Source organism: Asparagus officinalis, chromosome 8 (assembly GCF_001876935.1).
Source record: "Asparagus officinalis chromosome 8, Aspof.V1, whole genome shotgun sequence".
NCBI lineage: Eukaryota > Viridiplantae > Streptophyta > Magnoliopsida > Asparagales > Asparagaceae > Asparagus > Asparagus officinalis.
This window is the reverse complement of record NC_033801.1, coordinates 25,710,101-25,726,565: the sequence shown is the minus strand read 5'-3', so window position 1 is coordinate 25,726,565 and position 16,465 is coordinate 25,710,101. Positions and strand designations below refer to the sequence as shown.

The window sequence follows — 16,465 nt, the reverse complement described above, 5'->3', positions numbered from 1 at the left end:
TCAATTATCCTTGGTAAGTGGAGGCGCACCGCGTTGAGGCTGATTTCACAGAGCAGTATTATCTGCAGTCAGAAACGAAACGGCGCCGAATATTCGACAAGTGTTGATCCAATCAACACCGTTGAGTGACAATCTCGCTCGAATTGGAACTTCTTTCATCAACTCGGAACAATCAGGTTCTTTTTATTTATTTATTTATTTATTATCTAATTTATTTTGTTTTAGTATAATTGTCAAAATATCAACCTTATAATTTTTTTTAAAATTAATTTAGTTTTAGTTCTCTACCGAATGGCTAGCAAACTCGTTCTATCAGAACTAGGGAAAATTGACAAATTTAATGGCAGTAATTATGATATGTGGCATAGAAAAATAGGGTATGCTCTTATTCATGACAACATTGATGATATAATCGAAACCACTGCTCCAACCCTTACTGATAAATCAACACCTGAAGAAAAGAAAGGGTTTGAGCAGTGGAAGTCGAAAGACAAAAAGGCGAAAAGTCTTATGCTCATGTTCATGGAAGATAACTTAATCAAAGTTTTTGAAACTTATAAGACTTCCATGGACATGTGGAATGCAATAAAAGAAAAATACGACACTGCTTCTGAAGTTAACATCCAACTACTCTTGCATAAGTATAATTCTTGTCGTATGCAAGAGGGAGACAATGTCGTAGAGCATATAAATAAAATGATTGTCATGGCTAAGGACTTATCCACTGCTGGGACCGAAATCCCGGAAAGAATACAAGTGGCAACCATTTTGAATAGTCTTCCCCCTTCACTTGCTGTGGCTGCCACCACATTAAGAATGAATCCTGCCATTAAGTCTGTCACCGATCTTCCTATGCACCTAGCGATAGAACAGGACTTAATAGCCAGTAGGAAGGAACCAGAACTGAATATAGTGCAATAAGAGCTGAATTATGTCCGCCAGAGGCATAATGCTGGAAGCTATAAAAACCCTGGTCCTAGTAAACCACAACCACGAGGACCGAAATCGCAGCAGTTCAAGAGAAAGAAAGTATCCCGTGGAGCCTGCTACAATTGTGGAAAGTTCGGGCATTTCAAACCCAATTGCCCACAAGGTGAAAAGCAGGAGAATAAGGGAGGCTATAAGCATCCAGAACAAGGGGGTACTAGCAAAAGAGAATTCGTCGGTGTGACGGAATGTAATGCTGTGATGACGGATATCAGTGGTTGGTGGATCGACTCCGGTGCAACTAGGCATATTGCAAAGGACAAGAATGGAGTCGTAGAATTCACCGAGCTGAAGAAAGGAGAACAGAGAATCTATATGGGAAATAATACCTATCTCGATGTAGAAGGTATTGGTTCGTATAGATTGGATCTTGGGGACAGCATTCTTGTCCTCAAAGATGTGTTCTATGCGCCAGGAATTCGACGCAATCTGATCTCTGTTCCCAGCTTGATGAAGAAAGGACTGGAAGTGAGGTTCTATAATAACAGGGTTTCTATAGGCAAGAATAATAAAGTGTATGCTATGGGTAAATATGTGCCCGAGCATGAATTATGCATTCTTCCAGTAGTTTGTAATAATTCTGATAATAAAATTTCGAATTTGAACTACTTGTCCTGTTATATTTCTGAATCTGAATTGTGGCATTCTAGACTAGGACATGCTAGTATTTCAAAAATGAAAAAAATTATCAGAATGAACTTGCTTCCTGTACTATCTAATGTTCAATTGCCACCATGTGAACATTGTTTAACTGGTAAAATGACTAGAAAACCTTTTGTTGGCGGACATAGAGCCAATGAACTTTTAGGGTTGATACACTCGGATATTTGTGGTCCCCTAAGTGTCAAAACTCATAGTAATAAAGAATATTTTATTACTTTTATAGATGATTATTCCAAGTTTGCACACGTCTATCTTATATCCAGAAAATTAGAAGCTTTTGACTGCTTTAAGAGATATAAGACAGAAGTTGAAAACCAACTTGGATTGAAAATCAAAATTCTGAGAACTGATAGAGGTGGAGAATATAATTCTAAAGAATTTGAAAGTTATTGTATTCAGCATGGAATTAAAAGGCATACAACAATGCCGTATACGCCACAACAGAATGGTGTTGCTGAAAGAAAAAACAGAACATTATTAAATGTAGTTAGATGCATGTTGTCTCATTCTGGTCTCTCTAAAAACTTTTGGGGAGAAGCATTGTTAACTGCAAACTACATTTTAAATAGAATTCCCACCAAATCAGTTATATCTACACCTTATGAATTATGGAATGGGAGGAAACCTAATTTGAGTCATCTCAGGAAGTGGGGATCTATAGCCCATGTTCTCATTCCATGTCAACTTAGAGATAAGTTGGATTTTAAAACAATAAAGTGTAGATTCATAGGGTATTCAGAAAAGTCAAAAGGTTATAAGTTCTACAATAAAGAAAAAGGAGTCATTGAAAGCAGAGATGCTACATTTCTAGAGAATCTAGAGGAAGAGGAACAAGTTCAAGAGGAAACAGAACCTCTAACTGTAATAGATGATGATTATTACAGTGTTGTTCCCACTAATGACCCTGATATTGTGAATGAACCTAACCTTGAAAATGATGAAATACCTATAGAAATTAATGTACCTAATCAACCGGTTGTAGGCAACAAAAGACCAAGAACACAACCTTCATGGATGGATGATTACTATTTGTATTCATGTGAGTCATCCTGTTTTTCGGTAGATACAAATATAGAAGAACAAGATCCCTTAACCTTTTCTGATGCGATGAAATCGCATGAATCGGCTTTATGGCTAGAATCTATGAGAGAAGAACTTGATTCCATAGAAAAGAATAAGGTATGAGAGTTATGTGATCTACCAGAAAATAGAAAAGCCATAGGATGCAAATGGGTGCTCAAAAAGAAATATCGTGTTGATGGATCTATTGATAAATTCAAAGCACGGTTAGTTGCCAAAGGTTATAACCAGAAGGCAGGAATAGATTTTCAGGAGACGTATTCTCCTGTAGCTAAATTTGCATCCATTAGAATTATTTTGGCTATTGTTGCATATCTTGATTTGGAGTTATTCCAAATGGATGTTAAAACTGCATTCCTTAACGGAGAGTTGAAGGAAGCAATATATATGCAACAACCTGAAGGTTTTCAGGTGAAAGAACAGGAACATAAAGTTTACAAATTAATGAAATCTCTATATGGTTTAAAACAGTCTTCTAGACAATGGTATCTCAAATTTCATGATGCAGTTACTAAACTTGGTTTTATTCAAAATAAATTAGATAATTGTGTATATGTCTTGAAAAGTGGGAGCAAGTTTACTATATTATCCTTATATGTGGATGATATATTGCTCGCTGGAAATGACATAGAAATGTTGAATAAAACCAAGGCAGATCTCAGCGAAAAGTTTGAGATGAAAGACATGGGAGATGCATCATATATTCTTGGAATTCAAATAATTCGAGATAGAAAGTCTAGAATGCTAAGTTTAAACCAAGAAAAATATTTAAGATCAGTTCTTAAAAGGTTTGGAATGGAGAATTCCAATCCGGCACCAACTCCGTTGGTTATGGGAAAGAGATTATGTAAAGAGCAAAGCCCTGGAGAGGGGCAAAAGCCATTAGATGTTCCTTATGCTCAAGCAATTGGAAGCTTGATGTATGCAATGTTGTGCACCAGACCTGATATAGCTTATGCTGTGAGTCTAGTCAGTAGATATCAAAGTAATCCAGGACCAGCACATTGGGAAGCTGTTAAAAGGATTATGAAGTATATCAGAGGTACATTGACTCATAGATTAGTTTATCAAGCTGATTCGCTTGAACTCCTCGGTTATTCCGATGCTGATTTCGGAGGTGATAAAGATGATGGAAAGTCCACTTCGGGACACTTATTTATCTTTGGAGGAGGAGCTGTTTCTTGGAGTAGCAAGAAACAAGGGTGTGTTGCTAGATATACGCAAGAAGCTGAATATATAGCTTGCAGTATGGCAACTACACATGCTGTCTGGATAAGACGGTTTTTGATTGATCTTGATCTCAATTTGTTAGAAGGACCTATTGATATTTATTGTGATAATCAAGCAGCAATTAGCTTAATCAATAGTGGCGCGAATAGCTCCAAAGGAAAACATATTGAGATCCAGTATCACTATATTCGAGATATTGTAGAAAAGGGAGAAGTCAAAGTGACTTATATCCCTACTACAGATATGATTGCTGATCCTTTGACAAAAGGAATACCAGCGGAATCTTTTATCAAACATGTAAGTTTGATGGGACTTAGGAATAAATAAGTCCAAGTAAAATTTCATGAATAATGAAATAAAAGTTACTCTCTATGGATAGTGGGAGTAATAGTAAGCAGAAACATCTGATCTCACGGATAGTGGGAGGCATATCACTTGGTTGATTTGGTCAAGTGGGAGATGTTAGCTTGACCTGGTCTAAGATGACCAAATCAACGATTCTCAGTAGAGAGAATTGTGGAATGTGAAAACGTGGAAGGGTTGTTGAGAGAAAATCTCTCATTGGGGCGGATCTGGGGGGGTATATATATATATATATATTGTAGTAATTGTTGTTAACAGGTAAATAGTTATATATATGAGTTAAACAGGTAGATGTATACAAAACATGCACAACACATCAACCTGTGCATGTTTTGTAAAACCTACAGCTTCACGGGAGTTCAACCCCCGTGAAGTTGTAGTCTAAATTTCCTAGAAAGCGATTTTCTGGGAAATTTGGCCTGTAACTCCACGGGAGTTGAACTCCCGTGGAGATTTTAATACTCTAACAGACTTCACTGGAGCAACTCCCGTGGAGATTTTAATACTCTAACAGACTTCACGAGAGTTCAATTCTCGTGAAGTCTGTTCTCTGAATAAATCTTCACGGGAGTTGAACTCCCATGAAGATTTTTGAAGAATTTAATCTTCACGGCAGTTGAACTCCCATGAAGTTTAAAAATATGCTAAACTTCACGGAAGTTTAGCATATTTTTAAACTTCACGGGAGGAAGTTTAGCATATTTTTAAACTTCACGGGAGTTTCGTAATTTTTTTTTTCAAAAACCGACCTGATTTTAGTGACAGGGCTAAAACCAGGTCGGTTTTTACAAATAATTTCGAAACGGGTCGTTTTTTGCTAAAAATTCAAATATGATTGTTTCTAAAATTTGTCCTTCTCACTCACTTTAAAGTTGCTTTCCCACGTTAATTAAGTCTTGGCACTTCACCGCATTTGCTTTATCAAATTGGGCATAGAATTAAATTTGCCGAACACCAAAGAGTCGCAATTGAGTTATAGATGCATCTGAGTCAGGATGAGATATTTTAACCCGAAACCACGGTCCCAACCTAGGCTCGCGTGCCTCGCTTCAATACTCCGAGATTCATACATTCATCCGTCATCCAAAGACGCTGCTCTCATTCATCGTCATCATCATTTATAAAACGCGAGCAACAGACGAAAATATACCTGCTCGCTTCTCTCTCCTCTAAACTCCTCCATCTCCTTCAAGATCTTGAAAAACATCGGAGAACGAAACCGTAGCGATGGCGGATCCCCTCGATGCCCTGCGATCGCTGATGGCTTCTCATTCCCCTCCTCTCGATGCTCTCATCGTCCCTTCTGAAGATAATCATCAGGTCAACCTAGGGTTTCCGATGATCGCCATCGATTTGATTTGATTTCATTTGATTTGGTTTCTAAATTTGTGACCTTCCCATTTGCAGAGTGAGTACGTATCTGCGAGAGATAAGAGGCGTGAATTTGTCTCCAAGTTCAGCGGGAGCGCTGGTAAAGATCTTTATCGTTCAATTAATTGACATTTTTCCCGAAGATTTTTAGGAAAGATGTGTTCTTGTGCGTTTACATGTGACTTCACATGCTTCATTGTCAGAGAATCTAGTTTTCTAGCCACTTGGCTAATGGCGATTTCTCATTTGTATTCTTTTGGTCGAAGGGGTTAAGCCTCACTAAAATTTCTGACACGAGTAAATGCGTGTACTGAAAGAATTCACGTAAATTTAAACCTATAGTGCAAATTTTGATTTGCAAAAGGTTATAGATTGAGAATTGTTGGTTACACGATATATCTTACGTATCTTGTGCAATTATCAATAATGCCGGATCCTCTCTTTTATAAAAATTGAACTTTCCCTATAGCTGTTGGGGATTGAAGGGAGAAGGTTGAGAGCATTTTCAGTGCGTTCCAGCATTCTGTGTTTGCTTGATTGTGTATTAAGAGTAACATGCAACAGTTCACAGAAGAACTGCAATGAGAGCTGCTATTGCCTTTCTTTTGTGTATATGCAGCATGTGTATTTCGGTTCCCAAGATGATGAAGGTAGACATGATTTGAATCACATTTAGAAGCTTAAGATAATTAATTTTTATATCTGAAACTTTGATTGACCTCAAAGTTGTACCATTTAGAAAAGGGGTACATTGAGGATTGCTAATTTAAGAAGAACCTATTATTTGTGGTATCTGAACATTTATATTGAGATGAGCTGAAGTATTGTGGGTCATCCCAACTGTTAATAAATAAAAGCAGGAACAATCACATGAAGGGTTGCCTGCTGCCGTCCATTGCATTGCACTTTTCTACGATAATACCTTTCTCATCAAAATCCAAAGTTTACAAGGATAGATCAATTGAGATAATATACGTATTTGAGATTAACAGTCCATTTTTGGTCATTTTTATTAGTCATACCTGCAATATATGCCTTCATAGTGATTTTGAGCTCAGGACTAACTCAACAGATGGAAATCCACGCTATATTATGATTTTTACCCAGATTATGGCTTGCCCACTTCTTTAAGCGTACCTTAATTTACATGGATTTATCATCCAATCCTTTGCACCATACCCTGTTACTAAAGTTGCATTTTCGAAAGCCATCCTACTTATCTGATTATAAAATGTCAAGAGGTGGAAATCCACGCTATGTTATGATGAGAATCCCAAAATTTTTGACCAAGATGCAAACCCACAACATCTGAGAAATTGAGGTCACTGGAGATTTTCCTATTCTACTTTAGACTCTAGAAAATATAGTATAAGAAAAGAAAAAAAAGAAGGCTTTTGTGTTAATTTGGGATGGATAAAAACGATATAACTAATTTGTTAGTTGCGCCACTTAGTCTTTTTCATCCATAGACCCATAACTTAGTCACTTAGTCATTCTCATCCACAAGTTCACAACTCTTTTTCTTTATATGGTAAACTAGTCTTTAACTTGTTGAATCAGGAATCATGAGAGTAATCTCTCCTTAGCTGGTGATGATCCAATGCCTATCATGGATCATAGGCATTAGAAACTGGGACCCGCCCCTTGTTATTTTTGTCATCCCCTAGTCTTTAACTTGTTGAATCCGGACTCATGATAGTAATCTCTCCTTGGCTGATGATGATCCAATGCCTATGATGGATCATAGGTGTCCATATTGTTGAAATCAATCACATTCGGGGATGAATTAGAAACTGGGACCCATCCCTTGTTGTTTTTTTGTCATCCTCTAGTATCAGAGGTGTAAAGAGTAAGTTTGTTTAAATTGGATGCATTCATTGTTAGTATGATATGCCCTAGAGACCAATCACAGAGATGATTGTGTTTAATTTATGTTTATGCAACTTCTATGAATAATCTGTTATTCGGTCCTTTGAATAAATCACTTATTATGGATCATTAAGTATGTGACTTGAACGTGAAACTCTGTAATTAGATTGTGATGTTATTCTAAATAGTCATTGTCTTTTGTCATTGGTTGGGAGACTAATGATTTTATAGGCAGTATGTGGATTGATTGATGATCATGTTTCACGGATCATGGATATGAGATATCAAGTCAATTACATGGGTATATGTTGGTGAACATGATATTGGACTGACCCGCTATGAAACACTGCATGGATTATATGTGTCATCAGTAGGTTTCATACAATGATTATGTTCGGTCTTTTGACCTGAGATTATCATAGTTTCCTACATGAGGATTGTATACTTTGATGTTACCAAACGTTTCCCTAAACGGATAATAATAAAGGTATCAATCGGGTATGCTATGAATCATGCAGAGGGATGTGAATGGTCAAGATGGAATTTGTCCCTCTCATATAAATGAGAGTAAGATATCTCCGGGCCCCTCGAAGAAGATAGACTGAGAAAGTGCATAGCCATGCCTAATTAGTTGAGAGTCAACTATTGAAAAGTCAGTCTAACTTCAGGTGCGAGAAATTAAAGGTTGAATTGTATAAGGTTGACACGCTTCCTGTCTTGAGTTCAATCAAGATATCTAGTGATGAAGAGACCGACATATGTCCATTGTGAACTAGGTTTCGTCTGAGATGACCTTTACATGATTTGGGTAGTCATAATGTCCTGCTAGGGTCCGCTTATGACTTGTGGGCTGAAAAAAAGTATTTTGGCTCACTGCCAACATCGTGTAAACCTATTAGGTCGCACACAAAAACATGTTGGAACATTATTAAGAAAGCCCGCATAAATTAAGTCATATAGAGATATGATTAGTTGTGAGGCTATCGGGTAATTGGATAAGGATTGATTTGATCAATCTCGATTAATTGATCAGAACTGATTTGATCAATCACGTTTGAAAGAAATACTGACCAAGTTCAATGAACCTATCTCCTAGCAATCAAATTGATATGATCAATCACGGTTTAAAGATATGATTTGATTTGAACAAATTATATTTTGAGAAACCGTATGATTGGAATCCCGATCAAATTATATTTTGAGAAACCGTATGATTGGAATCCCGATCTCTTTACGGTTTGAGAAACTACCTCACAGTCCTATAAAAAAGGGCATGGGATGGACCTTTTAATTATCCAACCGAGCTTTTGAAATCGTGAGGAAAAAGAGAGAGAAACTCCAAAGGCCGCCGTCTTCAAAGTGCTAGCACACTGACGCGCGGAGTTCCAACAAGTTCGTGTGGATACTAGTAGAGGCGTCGCTACAATTGCCGCGCAACATTTCAACGAGTACGTAGTTTTTCGTTGTTAATCTGCACGCTTCAGGTAATTTTCTATCTTGGATCTTCTTCTACGTATGGATCTTAGGATGTAGGTGGATAAAAAAATTTGATTTTATTGCATATTAGTCTGCCTACTTTATTTCATTCATGATGGACGCTTTACATTTCACAATATCGGATATATATTATTGAAGAACCTCACCACTTAAATTCAGTTTGGACATGTACAAACCAGTCGTTATCTGACATGGCGATATAGATTTTTCCTCCCTTCTTCTTTGAGGTTGTTCATTATATCATTATTCACATAACGCATAGTCGGACATGTAGGTAAAACGATATCTATGGCATTGTAGAGCTATCTGCAATAGCTAAATGTGAACCGCCAGTTGGTCATCCTGTGTATGGTTCCATTGATCTGCACACCTTTATTTTATCTAGATCAAATTCATGTATGTTTAGATATTCAGAATTTCCCGTTGTAGACTGTTAATCTTTTATCGTCAATTAGGTTTGGCCCTTATAACAAAAAACGAGGCATTCTTGTGGACGGATGGCCGATATTTCTTGCAGGCTACTCAACAACTGAGTGAACGGTGGAAGCTCATGCGAATTGGTGAAGATCCAGCTGTTGAGACTTGGATAGCTGATGTGAGATGTCATTCTCTCTCATTGATTTGTTTCTATCACTCTATTCAATTCAATATAGATGTCTTTCTAAAGTCTTTCCTGTGCATGTACAGATTGCCACTATGCCTTTTTGGATGTGATTATCTTTGCTTAATGTTGCTCATCTTGATAATATACCGGTTATTTGTTACTTTTCTTTCAGAACATTCCAAGTGAGGGTGCTATAGGAATAGACCCGTGGTGTGTATCTGTTGAAACTGCTCAAAGATGGGAGCGTGCGTTCACCAGGAACAAACAGACATTAATACAACTGTCCACCAACTTGGTGGATGAAGTTTGGAAAGATCGTCCACCAGCTGAGGAACTTCCTGTAGTGGTACACCCTTTAGAGTTCACAGGCCGTTCTGTAGAAGACAAATTGAAGGATCTAAGAGAAAAACTTATGCAAGAGAAAGCCTTCGGTATCATTATTACTGCACTTGATGAGGTATCTTCTTCCTCCTTTGTTATGATTTGCCAATTGTTGCTTAAAGCCAAGGTTATAGAAAGCGGAAAGCTGAGCGAGGCCCCATTTAGATCTTTTGGGGCCTTTGGGGTTTTAAGCAGATCAAAGAGTAAAAAAGCGCCAAGTAAAAAAGCTGTCAAGTTTAAATATAGATAAATATTCAAAATAAGGAAAATTCAAGAAAAATCTAAAAAAGTTCTACAAATACATATTTGATGATTTATAGAGATCCCAAGCATGAAATAGACATGTAATAATCACATAATGCTAACAAAGTAATAGTGCTTCGGCGAGGCAGTGGAGGAGATGGAGCAGTGGACTGAGGCTTCAATGAGGAGCTTGCTGGAGATAGTGAGAGATGGTGAGAGGTGGCGCGAGAGGAGTTGGAGGTTGCAAGAGAAGGTGCTGGAGGCGGTGGTGGAGATTGGAGAACCTTCTGAAGGCGGAATTGGCCGCGGGAGGTGGCGGATTCAGTGGGAGGTGGTAGAGGCGGAGGATGATTTGGGGCCTTAGGTTTTTCTTGTGTGTGTTTGTAATAGAGAAAGAGAAAGAGAGATATTAGAATAAGAGGGGTTTTAGGTGTTTTACAGCGGTATTAATTGCTATTTAGCGCTTTTCTCTGCTTTTCATTACTTTTGTTGCTTTTTTCACCTTTGTGAGCAAAAAGCCAATGGCGCTTCATATTTTGAAGCAAAGCAAAGCGGCCAATGGCCTCTTCCGCTTTATACCACTGCTTTTTTGCTGCTTTTTTCGACAGTGCTTGTTGCAATATTTTGTTTCTGTCATATTTATGGGTATCTTCCTAAATTTCTGATCATGATTGTACTCTCACATCTTTCTAATTTCTGTTTTCAATTAGGTTGCTTGGTTATATAATGTTCGAGGAAATGATGTAGCATATTCTCCAGTTGTTCATGCATATGCAATAGTAACAATTGACTCGGCGTTCTTTTATGTGGATAAGAGAAAGGTTAATCCTGAGGTCAGTCTTTGCCCTGAAAAATGATTGTAATTGTAAATTCTGTTTGTAAGTTAAAATTAAATTATATAGACAGTTGAAGTATACCATTTTACAATAATGATCATGCAGTGAAAAGTAAATGTAGCACATAACCTCTCTCTCTCTCTCTCTCTCTCAGAGTTTTCTTGTTACTCTAAATCAGTCACATTTGTAGCTTTAGTCTTTGCATTATCATAACATGATTGTATAATGTCCTCATAAGTCCTCGTGAAAGTAGTTATCAGTTTCTTCACAAAATTCTCCTAATTTCTATGCCTTTACATGCCAAATAACAAATCCAGTTACAATCTGATCTCTTACATCTCTCTGCATTAGATTCTTGTACGATCTTCCAATTTTATTTTATAAGATCTATAAACAGGCAGTGCAATAAGCATTTGGCAAGAACTTGAAACGATAGGATACATCTTTTGTCGTGTTTATGGTTTAAAATTCCCGACCTATCAACCTTCAAGACCTGCCTCCCAATCCCATTCTTATAAGTTGTTTCAGATTAATCCCTGTAATTGCTACTTCTACTCTTGATTGGGGGACTAATTTCAAAATAAATCATGAATTTGGGGACCTCATAGTAATTATGAATTTGGGGACCTAATAGTAATGTCAATGATTTGAGGGACTAACTTCAAAATAACTTAAGGATTGGCAGACCTAATAGCAATTCCAATGATTTGAGGGATTAATTTCAAAATAATAAGAAATTTAAGGACTTGTACCAAAAAATAAAGGAATATAGTAATTTTTAGCCATCAATGTGAAGTTATCCTTGTTTCTTTTACTTTCATAAAGTTCCATCCATTGTATTTCAGCTTTATCTTGGTGATTTTACTTCTCCTAGGTTCTAATGTTTTTGTTGACCTTTTTAACTTTAACAATAATCTTTTCTTTACTTCCACCAACTAATACAACGTCGTCAACAAATGACATGTGGGACGGTATCTCATCTGAAATGCCTTGTATTCCTATTCAAATCGATAGGTCCTACTGCTGGCATTTGATGTAAACCTCTGTAATTATATGTGGAGAATCTCCTCATACTTTTATAGCAGTGAATGCTCACGCTCAATGGCCCAAAGTTCAGAAGGTGTCATCTTAATCTTTGCGGGATGACATATCCCCATATTTTCTTTCTATTCATTGGATTGAAAAGGATTGGGCAAAAAAAAAAAAAAAAAGACTGATGAGAGTGAGTCTCCTCTTAGAAGGAGATAAATTAGCTCTCTGTCTCTCCCCCCCCTCTCCCTATACATATACATGTATATGTATACACACACACACACACACACACACACACACACATATGATATATGTATGTATCTACGTACATATACATATATATGTATATGTGTGTGTGTCTGTGTAATGTATATATATGTAGCGTCCGCTCCTTAATGACATGATTTTAAGCCCTTTTATCTTCTGAAACACACTATGTAATCTCCCTTCACAACTTTATAAATTAATGAAAGCATGTCTAGTTCTTTTCTTAAAACCTTGAAGTAAGTAACTTCCATGATAGCCTTCTCTGGAATATCCCAAGTTTTGTTTTTGGTCTCATTATATTAATTTATCTCTTATGCTGGTGTCATTGGTATAATTGTATAGTGCTTCTTCTCCTTCATATGTTTAAGCATTTTGTAGCTGGTATAATTTCTTTTAACAATTTAGTAGCCAGAGTAACTGCTTTCTCCAGTTCATTTACTAATTCAGTAGGAATATTATCACACGACTCTTTTAATTTTCATCTTTATTAAAGTACCCTTAACTTGACCCTGCCTAGAATTTTGACTGCATGTTTACCTCCTACAATGGACAACTTGTGAAAATAATTCCTCCACAGTTCTTCAAATTTTTTTCTTGTCTTTAACCTTACATGCTTAAAGTTTTCTTGTCTTTAATCTCAGATACTTAAAGTTGCCTATGTCTTCATGCTTTACTTGTCGGCTGGAAGGTCATACATTTCCCCTTAGTTTAACTTAAAAAATGGCACATTTCTTGTGTTGAGCCTAAGCAAATCCGTATCTTCCTTCTTCACAGTGTATATTTTAAAATTTCACTGTTCTAGCCTGCTACGCTTTTGACATTCTTTACACAAGTTTTCCTTCAACTGCCTTTTGGATTTCCTCGGTCCACCATCTCTCCTTAGTTGGTAAATATTGCCTTTTTGAGATAATTACTTATTTTTATATTAATGTCAAATGTGAAGATGATTCTCTTTTGCTGGTCACTGCTTGTCTACAATTTTGTTGAAGTGGCCCTTGGCACCCAGGGTCTGATGTTTATTTCCAATGTTTTAAGAAATGGCACCCGCCTAGGCCGAAACGGTACCTGGGCTGCTCGCCTAGGTCTTGGGAGCGCCTAGCGTGGTGTGGGCTGCTTATGCGGACTACACTTTTTAGGTTGTGGTTGTGTTTCCTCTGTTGTCATCTCCATGTCCTCTGACCTCTGCCAATTACGAACACCTCCTCCAACACTCAACAAAGCCTCTTCCACCACCACTTAAAAAAAAGAAAGAAAAATCCACCTAGGCCCTCGCTTATGCGGTAGACTCCAGTCCGACGCCTAGAACTTTTTGCAAATTGTTATTTCACCATAATATAAGCAAAACATCTATGGGACCATATTGTCTATGAGACCATACTGTCCAACTATGCAGACTTGTAGCTTCTGCCAAGGTAGGAGTAGGATACTTATGCTCCACCATTTATGAGTATGCATCATCTTTCTAGTTTGTGGGACTCATTCCCTGCTGTCACCACTTTAGATGACAATCATTGTGTATAATGACCTTTACCAAAATTCTTTGCTGTATTTCAGTCATGCTTTCCATAATTGAATAAGATAAATGTTTCTATTAGATTATTCTTGTTCTATCATGATTATTTTTTCCAGGTTCAGCTGATACAGTGTTATCCACTAAATACATTTCATGCTAGCTGCCAGTATGATGAAACTTAGGCACTTGGTCCCTATGCTTATTCTCAATTTGGCCTGTGTTAATACTATCTGGTCCGACCTTATAAATTCTTTGACGAATTTTAATGATGTTACACAGCATAATTTGTTGTACATGAAAATCAATACAATTTAATTCTGACATTGTTAAAAAAAAGAATTATATATACCATGGTCGTTTTAAGTCTATCAATGTTAACCATGTTAATACATCTCTGCCCAGTCAATGTTTTAAATTCTTTGATGAATTTTGGTGCTGTTATACTTACTAAAGTCTAAAAGTTGACCGTATATGAGAAACGATACAATTTAATTTGAGATAATGGATAAAACGAATCTTATGTATCACGGGCCATGGCCATTTTAAGTCTATCATTTTGATTTCTTTTATTAACCTTTTGAGTTCAGGTACAATCTTATATGAGCAATAATGGAATTGAAGTCCGTGAGTACAAAGTAGTTGAGTCAGATGCAAGCTTGCTTGCTTCTGGGAAGTTAAGCTGTTCAGGTGCTCGCAAGGAAGCTTGTGATGAGGCCCAAAAAACTAGGGAAAATGGTAAAATATGGATTGACCCAGTCTCTTGCTGCCTTGCACTCTACTCAAAGCTGGCTTCTGATCGAGTTATCATGCAACAGTCACCTTTGGCACTTGCAAAAGCTATCAAGGTATGTCGGGGAAGTCCTCTTTTGTTCAGTCTAGCTCAATGACATTTAAATCTTAGTAGTTTCCATTTCCACATGATCATGAATGCATGGCTGTTTATTATTTTATAGTGCTGACATTAATATGTCATCCTTATCAACCCTACCCACCCACCACATTCACGCTCCAAACCATCATTTTCATCAAAGCGTTTAAGATCAAACGGCTAACATATTGCTAACATGGAAATCCATATTTCAGTTTTTAATTTACCAAATCAGATAATTTGCGTGCTTTAAAATGAAAAACGTCTGAATCATCTAGGAAACTGTTTTTTCCCCGTATTTTAGAATTTTGTACTTAATTATCTATACTGAGGCTGAATTGGGTAATAGCAACAAAGAATATTTTCCTCTATGTTAGTCCAACTACACCAGCAGGCCCCTTCAATTGTTAGCCATTTTCATCAGTTTCATCAGTTACAAGGGATTGTCACTTGTTTGTATATTTTAATAACCTGTCTACCTTATCTCTTAGATCAGTTATTTGCATGAATTAAATGAACTATAATAAACATTCATTATTAAAACTTAGTCGATTAATTGGTTTATCATCATCATCATTATTATTACTATTATTATTATTATTATTATTATTATATTAATTCTTTATCAATCCCTATATGTGACCAAACCAAAAAAAAAAATAAACACACACACACACACACACATTTGAAATATATTTATATTCACAAACAAACATGTATGTTGTCGACTTTCTTTTGTATGAACTTAAGAAAATTTCTATTAAGGTTCAATATAACACTTGTGATATATGACTTCAGTTTGTGTCTCAATTCATATCTTCCAACTAAGAATGCAGATGCAGCTGATTAAACCAAAGTAAATAGATGATGATAAATTGATGGCACATTGATATAAAGTAGTGATCTTGTGATTCTAGTGTCCCTGATTACTATTAGTCAATTGTCCCTTGTGCCTCCAAATCAACCGCATATCCTTGCATGCTTCTGATTCGACCCTAATCCTGTTATTAGTGAGTCACACTTTACTATGTCAGAAAATGGGAACCGGTATATACTCTATAGAGAATCAAAGTTGATGCATGCCGGATAAGTCTAATCTATTTCAAAAACTTAGGCATAAAAAAATCCAATCGATACCCAATATTCGAATTGTGCGCAAGTTCTTAGGGGGTTATTCATTGAGAGACTTTGGGCTAATTGGGATAATTTTACCCCCTTGGAACAATTTGAGTGGGAAAATCTAGGATAAAGTGAGATAAAATGGGATAATGAGACAATTTGAGTGAGACAATTGATGATGAAATCTTTTTTAAAATATGATATTTATGAATCAATTAAGAACAAATAAATTTATTGTTACATCACATCATGAATTAAATATAATAATAATAATAGTTTAAATAACCAAAATTAACATAATTTGGCCTTCATTATAATCAATATGATGTATTAAAAATATTTTTAATTATATTAATTATCTTATTATTTTTATATTTATTTAAAATGTATTAATTAGTTACTTTTTACTTTTATTTGAATATATACTGAATTATATATATTAATTAATATAATGTATTAACAATATTGTACTTAAATAATTAAGTATAAATTAAATCCAACTAGCTTAATATTATTATAATTAACACATATTATTTATTAAA

General features: G+C 36.2%; 1 protein-coding gene across 1 annotated transcript in view; it reads left to right on the top strand.

The window, feature by feature from the left end:
• LOC109851321 (probable Xaa-Pro aminopeptidase P) overlaps positions 5,369-16,465 on the top strand; it is a 41,711-nt gene continuing 30,614 nt past the window's right edge. Inside the window, exons 1-6 of the mRNA XM_020421394.1 lie at positions 5,369-5,643; positions 5,731-5,794; positions 9,516-9,655; positions 9,837-10,121; positions 10,999-11,121; positions 14,524-14,785. Coding sequence (XP_020276983.1) covers positions 5,551-5,643; positions 5,731-5,794; positions 9,516-9,655; positions 9,837-10,121; positions 10,999-11,121; positions 14,524-14,785 — 967 coding nt within the window. The 5' untranslated portion in view covers positions 5,369-5,550. The remainder of the gene's footprint in view (positions 5,644-5,730; positions 5,795-9,515; positions 9,656-9,836; positions 10,122-10,998; positions 11,122-14,523; positions 14,786-16,465) is intronic.